This window comes from Panthera uncia, chromosome E1 (assembly GCF_023721935.1).
Source record: "Panthera uncia isolate 11264 chromosome E1, Puncia_PCG_1.0, whole genome shotgun sequence".
Lineage (NCBI taxonomy): Eukaryota > Metazoa > Chordata > Mammalia > Carnivora > Felidae > Panthera > Panthera uncia.
Window position 1 is genome coordinate 16452108 of NC_064814.1, and position 25513 is coordinate 16477620.

Consider the following 25513-nt stretch of genomic DNA (forward strand, 5'->3'; position numbering starts at 1 on the left):
TACTCTGTTTTGTAGATATACCACATTGTATTCATCCATTCACCAGTTGGACACTTGAGTTGTGTCTACTTTTTGGCTGTTGTGAATAATGTTGCTATGAACATCAGCTTACAGATTTTCCCCTTTTTTGATTTTTCTTAAATAAAATTAACCATTTTAAAGTAATAACTCAATGACATTTAGTACATTTGCAGTATTAGTGTCCACGTTTTTACGTGAACGTGTCTTCACTTCTCTTCAATATATACCTAGGAATGGAATTGCTAGGACATACAGTAACTCTTTGTTTAATGTTTTGAGGAATTGCCAGTCGGTTTTCCAAAGTGGCTGCACCGTTTTACATTCCCACCAACAATGTATGAGGATTCCAATTTTTTCAAGCCCTTGCCAGTACTTGTTAGGTACTGTCTGTCTTCTTTATTGTAGCCATTTTAGTGAAGTGTTATCTCACTGTAGTTTTAATTTGTGTTTCCCTAATGACCACTGATGTTGAGCACTTACAATTCTTTTATAATCCTCTAATTGCCATTTAGATTCTTTTTTGTTTAATCTATGAAAAGAAACCAGGCTGTTTACGAATTATGGCCAGAGATATTTCAATCTAGTTTATAATGCAGGGTGTTTTGTTGGATTGAGTCTAGTCACTGGAAGGATTTCAGAGTGCTCTAGTGATTAGCTCCCTAAATGCTGCCCTCTAAAATGTTTTTTTAATTGATCAGTTCTGTAACATTTCTTACCAGAACAGATTTGTTGGCTGGGGGGGGACAAGTGCTGTAAGTCGGCATCTGGTGGGTAGAAGAAAGATCCTTTGACATCAGTCAAAAGGCATGGATTCAAGTACAGACTCTACCACTTAACTTGAGCCATCTCAATTTCCTCATCCGTGAAACAACATCTAACTCTCAGGATTGTTTTAAGGATCATAGATAATAAGATATATTAAAAAAAAAAAAGGTACATTATAAAATGCAAAGTACCAGACATATATCTAAGGTTGTATGATCAAAATTATTAGTAATAATCTCTTTTCCTGATAGTAAGACTTAATAATTGCATAAATTCCAGATGGTAATATTACCTTTTTGCTTCAGAGGTTACCTAGCATCCTTTGTAGCAGTGATCAGCAAATACGGCTTTGCAGTGCATATGATCTCTGTTGAAACCACTTAACTCTGCCATTTGTAATTCAAAAACAGCCAGAGACAATGCATGTATAAATAGATATGGTCATATTCCAGTAAAACACGATTTATAAAAACTGGTAAAAGGCTGGATTTAGCTCCAGGCCATAGTTTGCCCACCCCTTCTCCACAATGAAAGGCACCATCCTGTTTGTTTCCCAGGATCCTTTTATTATAACCAGACATGGCCACATGGATGGTCAGATAAGAACAATAATGATTTATTTATTTGAGATGCTTCAGTATCTACAAGTGGATCACTGATGATATATTTGTAAATAATTCTCCTTAAGGAACCTCATTGCATGAGCCCCTACGTTAGTTTTTGCCACGATCTTAAGATAATTGAGCCATAACTAAGATCCCTAAAATGAGATTGCTGTAATTTCTTTATGCTTTCCCTGTTTTCTTGAAGTATTCAAAACTACTGAGCAGCTGCTAAGCAGTGGTACAAATTTAGACCCTAACAAAGATTTGAGGAAAGGACTACATTACCTTCCATCTCTGGCATAGAGAGATCTCTTGTTGCCTGAGCAATAGTTACAGATACTAAAGAAACACTTTTCTAGTTACTTGAACCTAAAGTTCTCTTTAAGAATCCATGAGTTCATAATTTAACTATAGGTTATTTTTGGCTACATCCTACCTGATAATGGGATCCTGCCTGTCACCTTTATCAAGTTGAATTTAACTAAACCGAAACTCTTTCCTCCTGTACCTCATAGAAGCAAAGAGTCAACCCACCAAGGAGAAGAAATCAGTAGAGCAAGTCCATGGCACAAGCAATGCTAATACTCCAAATCCTGTATTTCAAGCTTATTTCCTGTGTATTTACTTCAACCTCACTGGGACCCCTGGTGCTATCTTGTGGCCCATTTACTGGACCATTTCATTGAAGTGCATTTACCAACGTCTATTCTTACTCAGTTCCCCTACCCATTTCCTTCTCATCTGACCCTTAATCAAGTCAACTAACTCCCCAGACAGCCTGACTTACGAGTCACTGAAGAAATCCTAGCCATTGAGTGTGAGTGCCCTTAACTATTCTCCTCTCGCCAAAAAATCAATCTGTAGTATCATCAGTTCTTACCTCCCTTTCTCTTGTCTCCAAGGAGGAGATATCCCTGTTCTCCCCTTATAAAATTTTTACTATAATTCAAACATATCAGAAAGCACAGAAAACTAAATAATCAAGTACTATCTATCATATTAAGTGTTAAGATTTTTCCGTGTTTGCTTCAAATCTTTTTCTTTATTTTTGAGAAATGAAAATGTAGGAGTCTCCTTTACCCCATTTCTCTCCCTTTTCAAATATCATTTGTACCCTAAAGTTCACATGTGTTCTTCTTATCCATATTTTGTACTTTTCCAACATAGATATGTATTCGGAAGCAATATACAGCATTATTTCATTTCTTTTTAACTTGACATAAACAGAATCATACTCTTCATGTATTTCTGTAACTTTTTGTCACTTACTATGTATATTCAAGATTTATCTATAGGTCTGTATAGATAGACTTTCAACTTTGGCTGTCCATTAGATTCTCCTGGGGAACTTTAAACACACACACACACACACACACACACACACACACACACATACACACACACACATATACATCTGAGCCTTGCTCCCAGAGATTATCATTCATTGTTCTCGGATAGAACCCAGGCTTTTTTTTTTTTTTTAAATAAACCTTGTTTCTTAGAGCAATTTTAGGTTTACAGAAGATACAGAGAATTTCCATACACTCACTCCCCCACCAGTTTTCCGTATTATTAACATGTTACAGTGGTGTGGGTACACTGTTATAATCGATGAACCTATATTGATGCATTATTATTAACTGAAGTCTATAGTTTATATTAGGATTTAACTGTATTATATGCTTCTGTGGATTTTGCCAAATGCCTACTATGTATTCACCATTTCTGGGTCATACAGAAGAATTTCACTGCCCTGCCCTAAAAATCCCAAAGCTATCAAAAGTACTCCTAACTAACTCTGCAGAACTGGCAGACACATCGAGGAGAAAAGTAGCTCTCAACTGCTCTCCTGGGCTCCTTCCTATCCTTACTTGGTCTAGTAATTCTTCTCCAATACATTATTCTTCCCATTTCTTTAATGAGGATAATTTTTGAATTTTGTACAGCCTTTCCTAGTTGTCCTTAGCAGGAATAAGTTTGCATCTACCATTACCAGAAGTAGAAATATACCCAAGACCCCTTGAGCAAAAAAATTTAACTTGGCATTCTGGGAACATCCAGCTTTTCTCTAAACGTCTTAGGCTTTCTCATTTAAAATTCCTTTGGTGCCTTTTTAATGAAACTGTCCTGCATATCACAAAGAAAAAAGAAGCAATTTACATTCAAGAAAACTAAACCCAAAGTTACAGGCCCTGAGCAGAGGAGTGAGTTGCTGTATCTTTCTGAGATACTAAATACAGTATTTTCCAAACTCCCTCTGATGCCAGAGACCTTGTGCAAGAGTAGAATTGCCGTGTGACTTGAATAAACACTAGTCCAGCAATAATCTTCTGTAAAATAATCTTCATAATATTCTATGGATTCAGTGAACATATCTAAGGAATCTCATTTAAATCCATGTTTGAGAGAACGTTGTTACAGGTCATTGCCATAGTTTTGCTTTAAATAAGTTTTGCTTTAAATTTGGTAAAGAAATAATGCTTAGTTGAAGACATAAGAGTAAGACCACAGGAATAGATCAGATTGTGTAGGATAAAAAAGGACAATTTGGGGGGCGCCTGCATGGCTCAGTCGTTTGAGCGTCTGACTCTTGATTTCGGCTCAGGTCATGATCTCACAATTCTTGGGTTCTAGCCCCGTGTTGGGCTGTCCACTGACAACACAGAGCCTACTTCGGATCCTCTGTCCCCCTGTCTCTCTGCCCTCCCCAGCTCATGCTATCTCTCTCAAAAATAAACAAACATTAAGAAAAAAAAAAAAAAAAAAAAGGACAACTTTGGGAGAAGAGGCTCAAGGGTAGAGAATGGTTCGGAATTAAAGGTAATGGAAAAAGCCAGCAATCAGCCACTTTGCTTATTCTAGTCGCTACTCTGCCAGCTAAAAATTCAGAACTGAAGTCCTGGCCCAGGTTTAACATAGTATAATGGAAGGAACATGAACTTTAGAGTTAAAAGGACTTGGCTTCTAATTCCAGCTCCACTTTTTAATAGTTGTATGACTTTGGGCAAATTACTTAGCCCGCTCTGGGTTGTTTCCTCCTATATAAAAATAGTAGTAAATTCTACTTCATAGGACTGTCATGGAGATTAGATTAAAAGAGATAATATATAAAAAAGCCCTAGCACAGAACCTGACACATAGTAGATACTGAATAAATGTTGGATTCCCTTCCTTTTTTTCCTTCAATCATAATATATAGAGCTTGTCTTCCATTGTTTCCTCTCTTGGACTACAAATATTAATTTCTTTTTTTTTAAATATTAAATTTATTGTCAAACTGGTTTCCATACAACACCCAGTGCTCATTCCAACAGGTGCCCTCCTCAGTACCCATCACCCCCCTCCCCTCCCTCCCACTCCCCATCAACCCTCAGTTTGTTCTCAGTTTTTAAGAGTCTCTTACATTTTGGCTCCCTCCCTCTCTAACCTTTTTTTTTTCTCCCCTTTCCCTCCCCCATGGTCTTCTGTTAAGTTTCTCAGGATCCACAAAAGAGTGAAAACATACGGTATCTGTCTTTCTCTTTATGGCTTATTTCACTTAGCATAACACTCTCCAGTTCCATCCACGTTGCTACAAAGGGCCATATTTCATTTCTCATTTCTTTCTCATTGCCACGTAGTACTCCATTGTGTATATAAACCACAGTTTCTTTATCCATCATCACTAAACCAGCCCTACAAGGGATCCTAAGAGGGATACACATATTAATTTCTAATGATATTTCTGTATAATTGGTTAATATAGTGTGCTGTTCTTCAAAAGATCTTGGTGAGGTTCACAGGAGACTGAGGCCCAGAGAGGGAATCAGAGCTAAATTTCCTGGTTTTCCAGGATCTACATTGGAGGTGAGCTCTAGACCCTAACTTGCCTGGACTCCAACACTGAATGAGTAGCACTTGGAGTTATTCCAAAAAGAACCAGAAATATGTTTCTCATATGAAATTTCCAAATAGTGAATCTCATATGTGAAAATAATCATAACTACTTAACAATGTGTTTGCCTCAGTTTATTTGTTTGCATATGAACTGGTTAGCCAAATAAGAGAGATTGCAATTGATGTCCCTGCTGGTAGCACAAATGAAAGAAGCCCTAAAGTAATAATGAGCAATCGGAAAATGTGTCAGTCCTTCCTACTCTTTTCAGAGCACCCCACTTGCTGTGCCAAGTGGATACTGGCGGAGAGATTCACAACGGAGTTCAACTCCTCAAGGCCAGAGAGGATGTGGATAATGTAGAAATTTAGCAGCCATTTTCAAATAGTGGAGGAGGATAAAAGTGGGAATAATCCCTGTGTGGTATAAAGGTTTAAAACTGGATTCTGTTTCAGCCTTCCAGCGTGGGAGTATGCTTTTGGGAACCCAAAGATCTTCTATGCCAGGATTTCACCCAGCCTTTCTGACTCACCCTCTTGTCCATTATTTATCATTAGGATAGGGTAGACAAAAAGAGTAGATGTAGTTAGCATCATCCTTCCTCGTTTTGTCAAATTGCCAATTTCACATTGGGTGTTTAGACACAGTCCAGCCACATCGACAAAGCCCTGTTACAATGGCACAAAATACAAAAGCATCCACTTCGAGAGATATATCCTACAGATATACTTGCACAAGTGTATAAAGATCTATGTACAGAGATGACCTTTGAAACATAGCTCTAATAGTAAGGAAAGAAACAGAATACCTAAATATCCATGTCTAGGGGCGTGACTTAAGTAAATTATGTTTATGATACATCCATATAATGGACTACTATGTCTCTCTTAAAATAGAATGAGGCAGGGACATCTGGGTGGCTCAGTTCATTGAGCATCCGACTTCGACTCAAGTCATGATCTCACAGTTCGTGGGTTCAAGCCCTGCGTTGGGCTCTGTACTGACAGCTCAGGGCCTGGAGCCTGCTTCGGATTCTGTGTCTTCCTCTCTCTCTACCCCTCCCCCACTCACACTCTGTCTCTCTCTCTCTCTCAAAAAAGAATAAACATGAAAAAAAAAATTTTTTTAAGAGAATGAGGCAAAAGTGTGAGTACATGTGTGGAATATGTCCACAATATTTTGTTTAAAAAATTAATAGAAGGAGACCCGTGCAGACCCATGCAGGTGAACCCAGAGTCTCAGCCTGGGACATCCCCTTTGGCAGGGCTAGACACCTAAACACAAAAACAGACACATGCCTCTGCCATCTACAATCAGGTCTTAGGGAATCCATACTTCCCCTGCCTCTCAAACAAAGAAGTGTAGAAGCGAAAGGACTTTGAACACCAGAGCCTGGGAGGAAAAGAGACTGAATCTACTGTGAAGAAAATAGAAAAGCTGGGAAAAAAGATAGGTGGGTAACTGTGAACTGGGGGAGATTAAAAAGCCGCGTGGGAACGAAGGGGAGAGACCCTCTTCTGCAGAGAGACAAAGGGAAGAGAAAGAGCGGCTAGAGAAGTGCAGGACCCTATTTGGACAGGAGAAAGACCTGGGACTGAGACTGAGAGGCATCCCATCTCTAACTGCGGGGCTTTCTTCGGACTGGGGCCAGCTCCCTGTTCGAGCACCTGGGGAGAAGAGGGGAGCCAGGCCTGGGTGCGGGTATAGGTCGGGGTCTCGGTCCGCAGCTGGAGAAAAGTGGCTCCCTCCCTGGAGGGCTGCGCGCTAGTACAGAACCTGCCTGCGTCCGCCACCCCCAGGCACGGTGGCTGGGCCAAGGGCGCAGTCTGCGGGAGGATAAGGCCGCCATTTCCCTAGAGTGCTGTGGGAAAAGACAAAGGCTGCCTGCGTCCGCCACCCCAGTGGCTCGCGGTGAGGGTGAGGGCGGCGGCTCAGTCCACAGTGGGGGAAGGCGTTCCTCCCTGAAGTGCTGTGGCACAGACAAAGCCAGCCAGGACTACATATCACCGCACTGGGAGGCCCACAGTGCCACAGCGCACGGAGCGGGACTTTGAATCCTAGCCAAGCGCAGGGTCAGGGGAGTTGGTGGAGTGAGAAGGACCGCCCCATCTGCGCCCATGGCACAGTGAAGCTGACTGAAACTGAGTCCACCGGTCCGGCTCCGTGGAAAAGAGACTGGGGGATCATCATTACCGCCCCACCACCACCACCACCACCACCACCAAGGCGGGGCCTCAGGGATCACTCCCAGGGCGTGATCACTCCCATAGTGGAGGTGGGTTCACAATATGCCAAACCACGCCCCCTTGCACTGGGTAACTGCGTATCCACCCAAGGGGCACAGACCCTGCGGACAGCTCCTCCTGACAAGCGATGCAGCGTTGCCTGGATTAACCCTAGGTCAATTCTGGATATATAGATATATTCTCCCCCTCTCCCCATTTCTCCTCCTTATCTCTTCCTTCCCCTAGGCTGGTTACTCTGGTTATTAGTCTGTCTAAACAGACATATTTAATCCATTGTCTTGATACATGTTTTATACCTCCTTTCTCTCTCTCTGATATAACTAAGCCATATAGTTTCTCTGTCTGGGTAACTTTATCTTCGTTTCATTTTCCCCACCTCCTTCTTTATTTTCCTTTCTCTCTCTCTCTGGTTTAAGCCTTTTAGTCTCTCTGCCTAATCAATGTTTATTTTTTCGCCCCCCCCTCCCCCCGCTCCTCTCATTTCTCTCTTTGTATGTGCTCTTCTATCAGCACTGCCTCTATCCTCTTCTTTACTTACAGTCTTCTTTACAAAAAGCTTTTGGGCTTTTTGTTTTTAGCCTTTAGGTTTTTGTTTTTGTTTATTTGTTTGTGTTATTTGTTTGTGTGCTTGCGTGTTTTTGTCTCCTGTTTGTCTATCTGTTTTCCTTTATAGGGCTACTCCAAAGAACAAATCAAAGCACATCTGGTGGAGGGTCCAAAATATTACTGCAAGTAGGGTCATAAAATAAAGTCACAACAACAGAGAGCAAGTAACAATCCCCAAAAAAAACACATCCTGAAGGGCAAGGCCCTGGACAGTGTATGACCCTCCTTTAATATAGCAGTGCTCACAGGTGCAGAGCATACAACAAGCTTTTAAAACACGTAAGGGACAGAAAACTAGCCAAAATGACAAAACAGAAGAATTCTCCTCAAAAGAAATTCCAGGAAGTAGCTACAGCTAACAAATGGACCAAAACCAATTTAAGCAATATACCGGAACAAGAATTTAGAATAATAATCATAAAATCAATCACTGGGCTTGAAAAAAGCATAGAGGACAGCAGAGAATCTATTGCTACAGAGATCAAGGGAGTAAAAAATGGTCATGATGAATTAAAAAATGCACAAATGAGGTGCAAAATAAAATGGAGGTGGCTACAGCGCGGATTGAAGAGGCAGAAGAGAGTATAGGTGAATTAGAAGATAAAATTATGGAAAAAGAGGAAGCTGAGAAAAAGAGAAAAAAATCCAGGAGTACAAGGGGAGAATTAGAGAACTAAGTGATGCAATCAAATGGAACAATATCCATATCCTAGGAATTCCAGAAGAAGAAGAGAGAAAGGGGCTGAAGGTGTATTTGAACGAATCATAGCTGAGAACTTCCCTGATCTGGGGAAGGAAACAGGCATTGAAATCCAAGAGACACAGAGAACATAACTTGAATCAATCTTCTGCACGACATATCATAGTGAAACTGGCAAGATACAAGGATAAAGAGAGAATTCTGAAAGCAGCTAGGGATAAATGGGCCTTAACATACAAAGGTAGACACATAAGGGTAGTCGCAGACCTATCTACTGAAACTTGGCAAGACAGAAAGGAATGGCAGGAAACCTTCAATGTGATGAACAGAAAAATATATGCAGCCAAGAATCCTTTACCCAGCAAGCCCGTCATTCAGAATAGGAAGAGAGATGAAGGTTTTCCCAAACAAACAAAAACTGAAGGAATTCATCACCACTAAACCAGCCCTACAAGAGACCCTAAGGGGAGACTCTGTGAGTGAAATGTTGCAAGGACCACAAAGTACCAGAGACACCACTACAAGCATGAAACCTACAGATACCACAATGACTCTAAACCTGTTTCTTTCAGTAATAACACTGAATGTAAATGGACTAAATGCTCCAACCAAAAGACATAGGGTATCAGAATGGATAAAAAAAAAAAAAAGACCCATCTATTTTCTGTCTACAAGAGACTCATTTTAGACCTGAGGACACCTTCAGATTGAAAGTGAGGGGATGGAGAACTATCTATCATTTGGTACTGGAAGTCAAAAGAAAGCTGGAGTAGCCATACTTATATCAGACAAACTAGACTTTAAATTAAAGGTTGTAACAAGAGATGAAGAAGGGCATTATATAATAATTACAGGATCTATCCATCAGGAAGAGCTAACAATTATAAATGTCTATGCACCAAATTCGGAAGCCCCCAAATATATAAAACAATTAATCACAAACATAAGCAAACTTATTGGTAAGAATGTGGTAATTGCAGGAGACTTTAATACTCCACTTACAACAATGGATAGAACATATAGACAAAGAATAAATAAAGAAACAAAGGCCCTGAATGATATATTGGATCAGATGGACTTGACAGATATATTTAGAACTCTGCATCCCAAAGCAACAGAATATACTTTCTTCTCAAGTGCACATGGAACATTCTCCAAGATAGATCACATACTGGGTCACAAAACAGCCCTTAATAAGTGTACAAGAATTGAGATCATACCATGCACACTTTCAGACCACAATACTATGAAACTTGAAATCAACCACAGGAAAAAGTCTGGAAAACCTCCAAAAGCATGGGGGTTAAAGAACATCCTACTAAAGAATGAATGAGTCAACCAGGCAATTAGAGAAGAAATTAAAAAATATATGGAAACAAATGAAAATGAAAACACAACAATCCAAACCCTTTGGGATGCAGCGAAGGCAGTCCTGAGAGGAAAATACATTGCAACCCAGGCCTATCTCAAGAAACAAGAAAAATCCCAAATACAAAATCTAACAGTACACCTAAAGGAAGTAAAAGCAGAACAGCAAAGACACCCCAAGCCCAGCAAAAGAAGAGAAATAATAAAGATCAGAGCAGAAATAAACAATATAGAATCTAAAAAAAAAAAAAAAAAAAAAAAAAAAACAGTAGAGTAGATCAATGAAACCAAGAGTTGGTTTTTTGAAAAAATAAACAAAATTGATAAACCTCTAGCCAGGCTTCTCAAAAAGAAAAGGGAGAGGACCCAAATAGATAAAATCATGAATGAAAATGGAATTATTACAACCAATCCCTCAGAAAAGCAAGCAATTATCAGGGAATACTATGAAAAATTACCTGCCAACAAACTGGACAACCTGGAAGAAATGGACAAATTCCTAAGCACCCACACACTTCCAAAAATCAAACAGGAAGAAATAGAAAATTTGAACAGACCCATAACCAATGAAGAAATTGAATCAGTCATCAAAAATCTCCCAACAAATAAGAGTCCAGGACCAGATGGCTTACCTGGGGAATTCTACCAGACATTTAAAGCAGAGATAGTACCTATTCTTCTCGAGCTGTTCCAAAAAATAGAAAGGGAAGGAAAACTTCCAGACTCATTCTATGAAGCCAGCATTACTTTGATTCCTAAACCAGACAGAGACCCAGCAAAAAAAGAGAACTACTGGCCAATATCCCTGATGAATATGGATGCAAAAATTCTCAACAAAATACTAGCAAATCGAAATCAACAACATATAAAAAGAATTATTCACCATGATCAAGTGGGATTCACTCCTGGGCTGCAGGGGTGGTTCAGTATTCACAAATCAATTAATGTGATACATCACATTAATAAAAGAAAAGATAAGAACCATATGATCCTGTCAACCAATGCAGAAAAAGCATTTGACAAAATTCAGCATCCTTTCCTAATAAAAACCCTCAAGAAAGTTGGGATAGAAGGAACATACTTAAACATCATAAAAGCCATTTATGAAAAGCCCACAGCTAATATCATCCTCAATGGGGAAGAACTGAGAGCTTTCCCCCTGAGATCAGGAACACGACAGGGATGTCCACTCTCACTGCTGTTGTTTAACATAGTGTTGGAAGTTCTAGCATCAGGAATCAGACAACAAAAGGAAATCAAAGGCATCAAAATTGGCAAAGATAAAGTCAAGCTTTTCACTTTTTGCAGATGACATGATACTATACATGGAAAACCCAATAGACTCCACCAAAAGTCTGCTAGAACTGATGCATGAATTCAGCAAAGTCGCAGGATACAAAATTAATGTACAGAAATCAGTTGCATTCTTATACACTAATAGTGAAGCAACAGAAAGACAAATAAAGAAACTGATCCCATTCACAATTGCACCAAGAATCATAAAATACCTAGGAATAAACCTAACCAAAGATGTAAAAGATCTGTAGGCTGAAAACTATAGAAAGCTTATGAAGTAAATTGAAGAAGATACAAAGAAATGGAAAAACATTCTGTGCTCATGGATTGGGAGAATAAATATTGTTAAAATGTCAATACTACCCAAAGCAATCTACACATTCAGTGCAATCCCAATCAAAATTGCACCAGCATTCTTCTCAAAGCTAGAACAAGCAATCCTAAAATTTGTATGGGACCACAAAAGGCCCTGAATAGCCAAAGTAATATTGAAGAAGACCAAAGTGGGAGGCATCATAATCCCAGACTTTAGCCTCTACTACAAAGCTGTAATCACCAAGACAGCATGGTATCGGCACAAAAACAGACACATAGACCAATGGAATAGAATAGTGACTCCAGAATTGGACCCACAAATGTATGGCCAACTAATCTTTGACAAAGCAGGAAAGAAAATTCAGTGGAAAAAAGACAGTCTCTTTAACCAGTGGTGCTGGGAGAACTGGACAGAAACATGCAGAAGAATGAAGCTAGACCACTTTCTTACACCATTCACAAAGATAAACTCAAAATGGATGAAAGACTTGTATGTGAGACAAGAAACCATAAAAACCCTAGAGGAGAAAGCAGGAAAAAACCTCTCTGACCTCAGCTGCAGCAATTTCTTACGTGAGACATCTCCAAAGGCAAGGGAATTAAAAGCAAAAATGAACTATTGGGACCTCATCAAGATAAAAAGCTTCTGCACTGCAAAGGAAACAATCAACAAAACTAAAAGGCAACCAATGGAATGGGAAAAGATATTTGCAAATGACATATCGGATAAAGGGCTAGTATCCAAAATCTATAAAGAACTCACCAAACTCCACACCCGAAAAACAAATAATCCAGTTTCGAAGAAATGGGCAGAAGACATGAATAGACACTTTTCTAAAGAAGACATCTAGATGGCCAACAGGCACATGAAAAGAGGCTCAATATCACTCCTCATCAGGGAAATACAAATCAAAACCACACTGAGATATCACCTCACGCCAGTCAGAGGGGGCTAAAATGAACAAATCAGGAGACTATAGATGCTGGCAAGGATGTGGAGAAATGGGAAACCTCTTGCACTGTTGGTGGGAATGCAAACTGGTGCAGCCACTCTGGAAAACAGTGTGGAGGTTCCTCAAAAAATTGAAAATAGATCTACCCTATGACCCAGCAATAGCACTGCTAGGAATTTACCCAAGGGATACAGGAGTGCTGATGCATAGGGGCACTTGTACACCAATGTTTATAGCAGCACTTTCAACAATAGCCAAATTATGGAAAGAGCCTAAATGTCCATCAACTGATGAATGGATACAGATGTGGTTTATGTATACAATGGAATACTACTTGGCAATGAGAAAGAATGAAATCTGGCCATTTGTAGCAACATGGATGGAACTGGAGAGTGTTATGCTAAGTGAAATAAGTCAGGCAGAGAAAGACAGATACCGTATGTTTTCACTCATATGTAGATTCTAAGAAAACAGAAGACCAGGGGGAAGGGGAGGGGCAGGGGAAGTTACAGAGAGGGAAGGAAGCAAACCATAAGAGACTCTTAAAATACTGAGAACAAACTGAGGGTTGATGGGGGGTGGGGGGAAGGGAAAGTGGGTGATGGACATTGAGGAGGGCACCTGTTGGGATGAGCACTGGGTGTTGGGTGAAACCAATTTGACAATAAATTTCATTAAATAAATAAATAAAATTAATAGAAGAATATCTAATTTTTTATTTATATTTTTAAAGTGTTTTAAAATCACTTATAGCATATGGACCTTTTATGGATCACAATTCAGACCAAAGTAAATTATTTCTTTGTTTGAGACAGTCAGGGAAATCTGAACACTGGATATTTGATATTATAGGGTCCATGTTAATTTTAGGTATGATAATGATGTTGAGCTTTGTTTTAAAAAGAGCCTTTATCAGGGCACCTGGGTAGTTCAGTCGGTTAAGCATCCCTCTTGATTTCAGTTCAGGTCATGATCCCCAGGGTTGTGGGATCAAGCCCTGCATCGGGCTCTGTGCTGAGCATGGAACCTGCTTGAGATATTCTCTCTCTCTGTCTCTCTCTCTCTGTCTCTCTCTCTCTGTCTCTCTCTCTCTCTCTCTCTCTCTCTCTCTCTCTCTCTCTCCCTGCCTCCCTCCCTGCCTCCCTCCTTCCCTCCCTCTATGCCTCTTTCCCACTTGCACTCTCTAGCATTCTCTCACTTTCTCTCTCAAATAAAAATTTAAATAGAGCCCTTATCTTTTTTGAGGCATTTACTTAAATAGTTATATAGTAACTTAAAAGATGTTTGGAATTTGCTTCAAAATAATTCAGTCACAGGGACTGGGGAATAGGGGCAGGAGTATAAATAAAATAAGATTGGCCATGAATTGCTGTTTTGGACATATGCAGGTATTCTAGGCAAAAACAACCTGCATTTCAAGGAACAAAGCAGGCAAAAGTAGCTTAAGTTTTTTAAGAGAATACCTCCCCAGATCCACTTATTAGGTGCCAGACTTCATTGTTAGTATCTTCCTTTCCTCAGGATTTCCCGCTTTAACTCACTTCACCCAGATATAGGCAGAAGAGTAAAATGATTGCCAGAGAATATATGACTATCCAGAAATTTTCAAAATTATTCTGACTTCCTTTTGGAGAAGCCAGGTGAAGGGGGCAAACATTAGTACATGCGTGGGACCTATTCAGTCATACTAGAGAAAATTTATTGCTAATGGCAATCAAACCTATGTTGTTTTTGTAGGGATGAACAGATGTGATCACTTTAGGGTGTGTTAGTCAAGGTGAGGGGTGCTAGCTGCTGTAACAAACCTGTAGGATCTCAGTGATTTGAGAACGGTTTTTTCTCTCTCACATTGCAGTTCAGGGAAGATTATTAGGCAGGCTCCCTCCATGTAGTAGTTCTGAAATAGTCTAGGGCCTCAGACTCCTCCGCTGGATCTTCCAGCCCGCAGTCAAGAGAAGCAATAGAAAGTGGGGGGGGGGGGGGGGATTGGGGCCAAGCCTAGATGCAACATACTATTTCTGCCCATACTTCACCGGGCAGAATTCAGTCAAATGGCCCACCTAACCGTAAAGGAAGCTGGGAAACATCTTTTCCCAAATGCCCAGGAAGAAAATAAGATGGAAATCAGTGACCACACTGCATTATCTTTGTCAGAAAAGATGTGGGGAAAGAATTACATCCAGCATAGCAGAAAAGAGGGGTAATAAGTAGATTTGTTGCCAGAGACTGCTAAGATAGAGACCATTTAAGTTAGCTTGTTGCCACAGGACTAGTCTTTATCCCCATGAGTAGATTGGTTTTGCTGGCCATGGACATTGTTAAGGCAAGACTCTACTCTCATTTATTAGTACAACAAACCTAGAGGCCACTAACTCACTACCGACGGTCCTCTTCAGCTGGGCTAATAATTGACTTGATTTCTTTTTCAGGGTTTGAGTAAAAAAGTTGGCGTGTCCTCCTCTATCCTCCAAGGTCTCTGGATCTCCTACAGCACAGAAGGCCTTTCCATGGCATTGGCATCTTTACGAAATCTCTACACTCCAAACATAAAGGTAAATGCATGTAAATGACAGATTAAAGAATTAGCTGTGCAAAAGTAAAATTAGGACATTTAAGTGGCTGTTTAATTGATCTTTGACTTGCCTTAGACTGTCTCCTACCAGTCAGTCTTTTATTGATAATCTAATGTATTTTACACTTGGTCTTAGCCAAAAGGCGGAGAAGCAGTAATAATCGGATGTATTTTAAATTGTTGCATTTTTTTCTGTGAATTGAAGACCAGACCTCTTAAACTACTACCTTCTCTGAGCTGGCTCTGATTTATAGGATCAGGTGCTCCTGCTTCTAGGCAGTAAATTGATCTCAGGTAGGCTTTGTGTCAGTAGGAGCTTTTCTGAACTGTTGTTCACTTAGCAGAGACTGTGTGAACACAACTACTGTGTGGGTGACATTTGCGCTCATGACTGAGCAGCTCATGTAAAGGAGACATTTTACCACCCTTTCTAAAAACAAAGTATTGAGAAAGGAGCAAGTGAAGACTATAAAATAGGGCAGCTACTAGATGCTGCTGGGTGCTGTTGTGGGGTCCCAGGGGACTTGATTAAAGGTGGCTGAAAGATTGCAACTGATCTTGGCCTGTGTGTAATTTCTGCTTACTTCTTTCCAGGTCAGCCGACTCCTGATCTTGGGAGGTGCCAACATTAATTACCGGACAGAGGTTTTAAATAATGCTCCAATTCTGTGTGTGCAGTCTCATCTTGGTTACACAGAAATGGTGGCCCTGCTGTTGGAGTTTGGGGCCAACGTGGATGCGTCTTCGGAAAGCGGCCTGACTCCTCTGGGCTATGCCGCGGCAGCAGGCTACCTGAGCATCGTTGTGCTGCTGTGCAAGAAACGCGCCAAGGTAATGGCTGCCCCACTCTGCTCCTCTTCCTTTCCTCCCTTTTCCTCCCTCCCTGCTGTAGAGTCTTCCTTGTCTCCTGTGTTACCTCACGAGTCTAGGCAGAGCACATCAAATACATTAGGGAGCAAATCACAGGGAGCCCGGTGTGTGTCCACTTGCCACTGCCCATTCCACACCTGGACACAGTTTTGAAACCCCTGGGAGGTACTTAGGAAACTGCGTTTATCAGCAGCCACAAAAAGTCCCCACCTAACTGCCAAGGAGTTTTCTACTGGGCACAGGGTGAGGAGGGAAGGAGAAGTGCAGGAGCAAAGACCCTGCGCTGGGAGGGCCTAACTGAACTGTGCCCACAGACTCTGAGCCTTTCATATGTAGAGAAGGAAAACTAGCCACGGAGGTGAGAACAGGGGCCAGACTCCCTGACCCTAGCCTTGAGGACCAGCGCCGTAGTGGTATGGGGAGAACATGATTCAGATGCCCTCAGAAGTGTCTCTCTGCTGGTGTATTTTAATTCTCAGAAGACCTTTCTGAAAAAGTGTTTGCTTCGTGGTATTTCAAGAGCTGCTGATAAAAAAAAAAAAAAGAAAGAAAGAAAACTCTCTTTCAAAATTTTGGTGAAAAGAAAAATGCTGGTCTCAAAAATGTCAGCCTCTAAGGAAAATTGTAGCCTTGTGGCATTTTGTTTGTCTTGAAAACAAACTGACGATTTTAGTGGTTTTGCGGTGAAATATAAGTAATATGTATGACCTCATTCTGAGGTGTCCAGTGTTCTTACCAGGGAAGAAGGGGGGGACTCCTGAGACTTTCGGGAACTGGGACTCGAGACTCTCAGTTAAATCCCAGAGCCTTAGATATTTACTGTGACACAGACCTATAATGTCCACCTATAATCCTGCTCATTTGAATGAACATCTCTAAAAACAGAACAACTGGACCTTGTTACTACTGCTGCAAACTCATATTCTGATCTCAGTTGGATCTTCCCTACGGCCCAGTTCTCATTCTAAGCCCTCTCTCGTTTTCCCCAGAGCAGATACGGAAATCATTTGCATTCTTCCCAAGATCCTGCCCAACCTCTCCTGCCCTCCTACATTACCGAGATTGAGTTCATCTCAATGTGCCTTCATCTCAAGACTATTAATCCTTACCTACGCTCGCTTCACCGCTGCCTCAAAGGAGGAAGTGCTTCCCTTCCTTTCCAGAGCACTTGGCTCCACCTGTGTTTTCTATCGCTGTGTTGCTCTTCTCTCACATTTCGTTTCATTCTCTTTCCGAATCCTCAACAAACCTATGAATGTGTCCTGTAACCCAGACAGCAACTTCCCACCCTCCTGCTGACTGGAAGCACCACTCCATCTCTTCCCTTCCACACCCACCAATCCTGTCCTATGAGCCGTCTCTACCTGCTTCCTCACTGCCCCTTCACCACTTGTAGTCTGGCCTCCATGAAAGAAAGAGGAGTTAAGTCATTAAAATAAAAAACTTTGGAATCAAACGTCACATGGTCAAAGCCTACATTTACACTTACTTTCCGTGAGCACTTGGATGAGTCATTTAACCTCTGTCTCACTATATGCATCCATCAAAAGGATTAATAGGGTCACCGTGAGGATTAGAAGTGATAAAGCCTTTTTAAAAAGAGAGAAAGTCTCTTTAAATCTCTTTCAGGGCCTAATAAAAAATATTCCTTAAAAAAAAAATGGCGGAGGAGATGCCTGGCTTGTTCTGTCAGTGGAGCATGTGACTCTTGGTTTTGGGGTCGTGAGTTTGAACCCCACGTTGGGTGTAGAGATTACTTAAAAATAAAATCTTTAAAAACCAACCAACGAACAAAACACCTAACCTCTTGACATTCAACCGAAGCTACTCTCAAAAGTTGTTAACAACTGCCAATCACCAAGTAAAGTAACTTTTCTCATTCCTCACCCCTTTAAACCTCTCCATAGTGTTGGCAGTATTGACACGTTTCCCAGAATTTGTAGCACAGGCCTGGTTCCCTTCCTGCCTGTCTGGTTGCTCTTCTCTCTTCCTTCTCCTAATGACACTGTTCACTGAGATTCTCTCCTTTGGTCTTCTCCACCCTCAAACTCTCTCCCATGGCATCAGCACCAAAATACTGAAGAATTTGTAGTTATTTGTAGAATATTATTATTTTTAGAATGTTCTTCATCTGTAGGTTGATCTTTTCTCAGCATTAGATGAGAGATCTTTAAAAAAAATTTTTTTTAACGTTTAATCATTTTTGAGAGACAGACAGAGCATGAGTGGGGAAGGGGCAGAGAGAGGGAGACATAGAATCTGAAACAAGCTCCAGGCTCTGAGCTGTCAGCACAGAGCCCAACACAGGGCTCGAACTCACAAACTACGAGATCATGACCTGAGCTGAGGTCAGACACTCAACCGACTGAGCCACCCAAGCACCCCAATGAGAGATCTTTTAGATAGATCTTTCCTCATCGTCAGATCCCCTGTTCCAGGGATGCTAACCTCTCTCCCTTGGGCAGGACTGTGCCTTCCAGATTTCTGAGTTCTGAAGCCACTGTGTTTCCCTTTGTAATTAAGAAGTATCTTTTAGGGATATGCTTTGAGACTAGGCAGATAGCTTGTTTCTTATGCTTTTGCTCACTGATTTTAGGGTCCCACCTGTCAGAGATTCTTGCTGCAATAATGATTGCTATGGTGTTTTTGCCTAATGGCGAGTTTCTGTTTCCCTCATTCCTTCAACATTTATTAATTAGAATTTTAATGTAAAGAAGAGTTGTCCCTTCTCCCCCGTGTATGTATTGGATCATTTATTTATAGCACTATGGGTTCCTTTATTTATGTTATGTTATGACCTATGTAACCCATTACCATTATTATTTATTTTCTTTCTCAAATTGCCCAAGATTTGGCCTTTGGGACCTCCCTCAAGTTGGTTCCTGTATCCTTTCAACTTCCACTAAATTATTTTATGAGTGTTTCTGTGCTTTATGGCACCACAAGATGTTCCATACTCATTGTTTACTAGTAATGCCCCAGCCCAGGAATTAATCATTTCTCCAATGAGCCAAAACACGTTTTATTCATCCTCTTAGTTTTTGAAAATACAGTATGCGCATGAAAATTCTCAATGACTCTCCATTACCTACTGATTAAAATTCAGACAACTTAGCCTGGCATTCAGAAGTATCCGTACCCTGGTCCCAAAAGACCCTCTCAACTTTGTAGTTGAAACTTCCCCTTCATGTGCCTTACCTTACAACAACTAGAGTTAGTCATTAACTATCTCAGCCAGTTGAGATGGTCCTTTTCTTAGTCTGTTGGGGCTGCTATGACAAAATACCGTAGACTGAGTGGCTAATAGACAACATTTATTTCTCACAGTTCCGAAACTAAGTCTCAGCAGATCCGGCATCTGGTGAGAGCTTCCTGGTTTATAGACAGCGCCTTCTCACTATGTCCTCCCATAGTGGAACAGGGAAAGCAAGCTCTCTGCGACCTTTCTATTAGGACACTGATCACTTCTCCATTTAATATCATTACACTAGGGGTGAGAAATCCAACATACAATTCAAGAGGACAAAAACATTCAGACTATAGCACCTTTCCTTCAGAATCTGTTCCTGATTCTAGTTGGGAATTCTCTCCAGTTTTATTGCACTTTTACTTTCCATATGACATTTATTATTCCTTGTTGGATAGGCTTTTGTTTATATTGGTCGCACCTGCCCTACCTTGGTTGAAAGTCTTTGAGAACAGAATCTATATTTACTGTCTTACCTTTTCATCCTGTGTGGTACTTTGCACATGGTAGGCATTCAATAAACATTTGTTGAATAGATTGCCGGGTGGAACTAAAACTGGGGAGAACCAGGTAGAGAACTTACGTTTCAGGTGCTCTAACTACCCCTGGAAGCCTGCCCGCCAGACGAGGCTACTGTTCTGTTGAAACTTGTAGCTACCTTATGGTAGACTGATCTTAACCAGGCTCTTCTTTCAACCTACACTTGTAACCACCACTGCAGCTAGCAAAGCTGCTATTGGAACATGGTCTAGCCTCAAACTCCAAGTACCGCTAGCCATTTTGGCCAGATCCTTGAGATTCCACCCTCCCGTTGGAAGGAAGAAGTGGCCTCCGCCAAAGCTTGGTGGTCAAAAGTATGATTCATGATATGAGGTATTTTGCTTCTTTGGAAGACCAAAAAATGTGAGCTTCAGAATGTTTTTCTTCCCTTTCATGATTTCAAAGACAGTTTTTTGTGCCAGCAGAACTACAGTCTTTCAAATCTTGGTCTGAAAAGAACCATTTGAGGACAAAGGAGAATGTATCTCAGGAAAACAAAGCTGGAGCTGGGAGTTTTGGTTGGGTTTTTGTTTGTTTGTTTGTTTGGTCCCTTTTTCTGTGAAAACAAAAGTCTGGCCTTATGAAAAGAAGTTCTCCCCTGAGGGATATCTACCAGAGTTACAGCTCAGCAATGATCTAGCCTGAGTAGGCGAGAACTTTCTAGATTTTCTCTAGAGAATGGTTCAGGATATGGGAAGGGATGACTCTTGGTAGTGTAGTCGTGTGCAGTGGGCCAGTGTGACTGTATCAGAAGTGCGGCCACAAGTCTTTGTTCACACACATTTCTCTGTCCTTCCCCTCGAGGTGGATCATTTGGACAAGAATGGGCAGTGCGCTTTGGTCCATGCTGCACTCCGAGGTCATCTGGAGGTTGTCAAGTTTTTGATTCAGTGTGACTGGACGATGGCCGGCCAGCAGCAAGGAGTATTTAAGAAGAGCCACGCCATCCAGCAGGCCCTCATCGCTGCAGCCAGCATGGGCTACACCGAGGTAAGAAAACAGGTGATAAGGTTGAGGACTTGGGGGATTTTTTCCAAGCCGTGTATTGAAGGACTGAGGAAACAGGCTAAAAAGGGTTGCATTATTACAAAATTACCAGCCTAATTAGTATGAATTAGCTTTTTGGTCACTGCTTTGAGGAATAGGAAATTGAACTCCATGAAGCACTTGAATTTTCAAATACCAGCATATGTAGAATTATGAATATAGCACTTGAGAGTTGGAAAGTACTTTGGAAATCGGCTAGTCTAATTCCTCCCCATCTTGCCACTCTGATATAACAGACAGTGACACTGGGCTCCTCAGGATTATTTACTGACCTGCATTCACATGGGGAGGCGGTTTGGAAAGGGAAGAGCACAACATTTGAAATCTCAAAAGGACCAGGTTTGAGTACCAGTTTGCTACTCATTCTCTCTGGACCTTGGGTAATTTACCTAATCTCTTAGAACTTTAGTTTCCCATCAGGAAAATGGGTCTAATAAATACTTTTTTTTACAAAGCTGGTACGAAAGGTGCTTTTGAAAACTGTTAAACACTGTACAAACTGTATTTTTGCTAATTTATTTATTACTGATAATAATAATATAGTGGCAAATATATGCAATTGATACTTGCCAGAAAATGTTTAACATCTAGCTCCAAGATCCAAGAGGGTAGTGTAGTGGAGCAGAAGTGTGTGTGTGTGTGTGTGTGTGTGTGTGTGTGTGTGTATGTACGTACGTACTTAAAATTAGTGTAAATTTTACGGCTATGAAGAACACATAGCACACAGTCTACAAATAATGAAATATACAATAATTCTAATGAAATGCTCGATTTTTGTGAAATTCATATCTTAAGTCAACCTGTGGTTGCATCTCAGCAATCATTTACAAATGGAGCTACACTCCAATTTTCTCTTTTCCCAATTTTATTGTCATTAAATCTGATATGTGATCTATGTTAAACTACTACTTACCCTCATACCAATTATATTAATTAAACTGGAACCTCTTGGAGCTTTAGCAGTAAATCAACTCTTGATGTGAAATGTCTGCCAGTTTCCAAGGTGTAAATTCTCCCACCGCAGCTGATGTAGAGTGACCCATGTGACAGCCCTGAGCACAGGGTTGTGAAGAGATGCACAGAGACACAGCACCACCACTGTGTGCTGTCTCCACCAGACAGACACGATCAGGAGTACAGACAATGCACAATGTAGTTAAATAATTAAGAAGTCATGAAATTTTGTATTTTTAACCTTTGTTTTTAATATAATGTAGTTGGTTGTTACCTAACTTTAAACAAACACCTTCGTTCAGCAACCGGCTTACAGAACTGGCAATGCAATGCTCGGCTGTCACGGGCCAGTAACTGTTGGCTCACGGGGCACGGGCTGCTGCAGTGACACAGCTACCCTGCCCACTGACCTGATGTGCCACCGAAGGGATATTAAGTAAAACTGGAATATTTAATATCAGTGGGTTTGTGAGCTCTCTCTACAGACAGATCCCTGGAAACAGCTGTCACTTTTGCTTTCATGTCAGTAGTCATTCTCCCTTTGCTGTCCCCACAGCTGTCTTGGTATTTCTGAGAGGAAAAAATCATCACTGCTATACTCTGATGAAATACAGCCCTAGATCTTCTCCATATTTGCTTTCTGGTTTTTATTGATTGATTAGTATTTTCTCTTTACTTATTGGTATTTTTATTGAGAGAATGAGGGCTTGCTTCTTCAACTTAAATACGAGGAATAAAAAATGTTTTAAAAGCCACATGCTGTGTAAATGAGTGGTGTTGAAGAGAAACATAGAAACCGTACCCGATAGGGGCACCTGGGTGGCTCAGTCAGTTGGGCGTCTGACTTCGGCTCAGGTCATGATTCACAACTCATGAGTTCGAGCCCCACATTGGGCTCTGTGCTGACAACTCAGAGCATAGAGCCTGCTTTGGATTCTCTGTCTCCCTCTCTCTCTCTCTCTCTCTCTCTCTCTCTCTCTCTCTGTCCCTTTCCCTCTCATGCTCTGTCTGTCTCTCTCTCAAAAATAAATAAACATTAACAATTTTTTTTTGAAAAAAAAAAACCGTACCCGATAAAACAGATGCTCATCATGGAAGCTTTGGGTTTCTTGGCTGGGATAGTCAGTTCTGATTTCTTTCGTGTGCAAGAGATCTTGTCACCCTTGGGTCATCCAGGTATCTTTCAAACCTCACAGGCTAGAGCTGGTAGCAGAGTTTCCCACCTGAAGTGTGAGCTGACACAACTTCTTGTTTCAGATTGTCTCCTACCTGCTGGATCTTCCAGAAAAAGATGAAGAAGAAGTAGAGCGAGCGCAGATCAACAGCTTTGACAGTCTCTGGGGAGAGACAGGTACTTCTCATGGACATTACTGTCTTTTCTCATAAATGTGCTGTATTTGTGTGGGGACACTCTGCATCTCACACCCTGATTTTTCTTCTGGAGAAAAATCCAGATGGAGACTCCATCTCGATGGCTTTTGTACTGGAGATTGATTCAGCCAAAGTGAAAAGCCAAGCAATGGCCTTCTTCCTCTTTCCCTTTGGATTCTCTATATCATTAGCACCGGAGTCTTCTTTCAACCAAAACTTTACCGTGTTCTTGTTGCCAAATATTTTTAAAAGACTAAAAATTTCCTTCCAGTGTGCCAAACCGGAGCAGAAAATAGTTGTGGCCTCTCTTTTATGTGATCCTTGCAGTAGTTACGTGTAAATGTTTCTCCCATCAAAATGGCTCCACCTGCAGTTGTAAACCGGGAGATTCAATTTGTATCCATACCTCCGGCTTAACCAAGTGTTATCAGGCGGAGTGGTATCTGACATGGTTACACTGCTACATTACAAGTACAGTTGCTCTCTGGATGCGAAATGAAGGGACCACCCTCTCAGGCACAGCCCATGGCAGTCCCTTCTGATCTGTAGCCAAGAGATTTCTATATTGCTTGGTACTTACCACATAAACAGAAGTTTCTTCTTTGTGGCCTTTGCAGGAAATGATTATTGTCTTTCCCCCAAGTCTAAACTGGAACATCTGGAGAAACATTAGTAACCTCTTATGTGTTTTTATGAGACCAGGGCAATGAAAGCTGTAGAGTCACCGCAGATACGTATCATATTTGCCAGAGGTAGACCAATATTGAGATGGCCAATTTAGGGGGAATATTTTATTAAACAAGAAGGGTATGTGTTTTGGTTAGAGTCAGAATGTTACTAAAAATAAAGAAGGCACTTGAATTCATTTAAAATTTACAATGAGCTATCTATCAAATTGTCTTATTTCCATTGATGGCAAAAATCATAGGTAGGTTTCATGGCTTCTTTAACATCATGTAGAATGGTCCAGAGCTCAGGAATTTGTTTCTCAAACAATCCCTCCCTCTGTAAGAGCCAAAGGGAACAGATGCCAGGCAGCTGCAGCTTAAGAGCCCGTGACAGATTAAAGGAAACTGTGCAGCTGGAAACAGCTGCTGTCTCCAGGACTCTCCCCTACGGGAAGCTAGAGGACAAACTGAGGAGAAGGAACTGACCAGGATGTCGGCACTTCTGGAGTATGTATGTTGCAACAGAGCTGCAGAAGGGACGGGCATGTTGGGACTTCCCGGTAGTTCGACCTTTCCCAGCACTGTGTTGCCAGGCCAGCCACGTGGAACCCCAGGGGAGGGCAAATAAATAAATAAATAAATATGGCCTGATGGTGACAGGGGATAGGAATTGTAAGACTAGTAATCATAGTGATGAATATCAAGCATATTTTAGTGCTGTACTTGAAAGAATTTCTTAAAAATGTTCAAGAAGGGAGTGAACCAAGTGGAAGACTTATTTTTATTGATAGGAGTTTCTCATTAGAATAAAACTGTGTGGCCTCAGGTCTTTTTAAATATCTCATCATTTTAAGGTGTGCCACTAAGTCTGCTACATTAATTTATTTAAATATGGACCATATCTCAAGATTGTAAAAAAAAAAAAAAAAATCCAAGCTTCATGTCAATTTGCTTGTAATCGGAATTATGTTGTGTTTAACTTGATATTTATTGAGATAATTTAAGCATTATAAACATAAAATGCTTTTTAAATAGAGCTAGAATAAAATGCATTTGTAATATAACTTATAGATCTATAAACAGTTATTTGGCTTCAGAAAATTTTCTAGGAAATTATGTTCGCACTATGTAAAAATGTCCCTACACCTTCACTACTAATATTGAAGAGACTACGAGTTGCTTTTCAGTCTATAGTGATGGATTTACTAAATATACGTACGTGTTCCTTTCTACCTTGTAGCACATAGTCATTTACAGTTTATAAAGACCCATCGAACTGTGATGTTTTATTTCTCCAATGGCAAAATCTTATATATGTCCCCTTTATATAGAGAATGAAGGTCTGTGACCTGCAGCCAGCTGGTTGGGTCTTGTACCTACATCCCTGGTCTGAACAACACAATTTTTACCTCAGGAAAATACAGTGGTTGTGATGTTCCCAACAATCTGTATCATTTACTATATCAATTCTAAGGCACCGCTAACTGCAAGAAAC

The 25513-nt window shown here is 40.8% G+C and overlaps 1 protein-coding gene across 6 annotated transcripts in view; it reads left to right on the forward strand.

Annotated features, from left to right (window-relative positions):
• TANC2 (tetratricopeptide repeat, ankyrin repeat and coiled-coil containing 2) overlaps window positions 1-25513 on the forward strand; it is a 362078-nt gene that overhangs the window by 310616 nt on the left and 25949 nt on the right. For all 6 annotated transcript variants that reach the window (XM_049636313.1, XM_049636314.1, XM_049636315.1 and 3 more), the window contains 4 exons: window positions 15179-15301; window positions 15916-16152; window positions 20783-20968; window positions 23237-23330. In XM_049636313.1, coding sequence (XP_049492270.1) covers window positions 15179-15301; window positions 15916-16152; window positions 20783-20968; window positions 23237-23330 — 640 coding nt within the window. The remainder of the gene's footprint in view (window positions 1-15178; window positions 15302-15915; window positions 16153-20782; window positions 20969-23236; window positions 23331-25513) is intronic.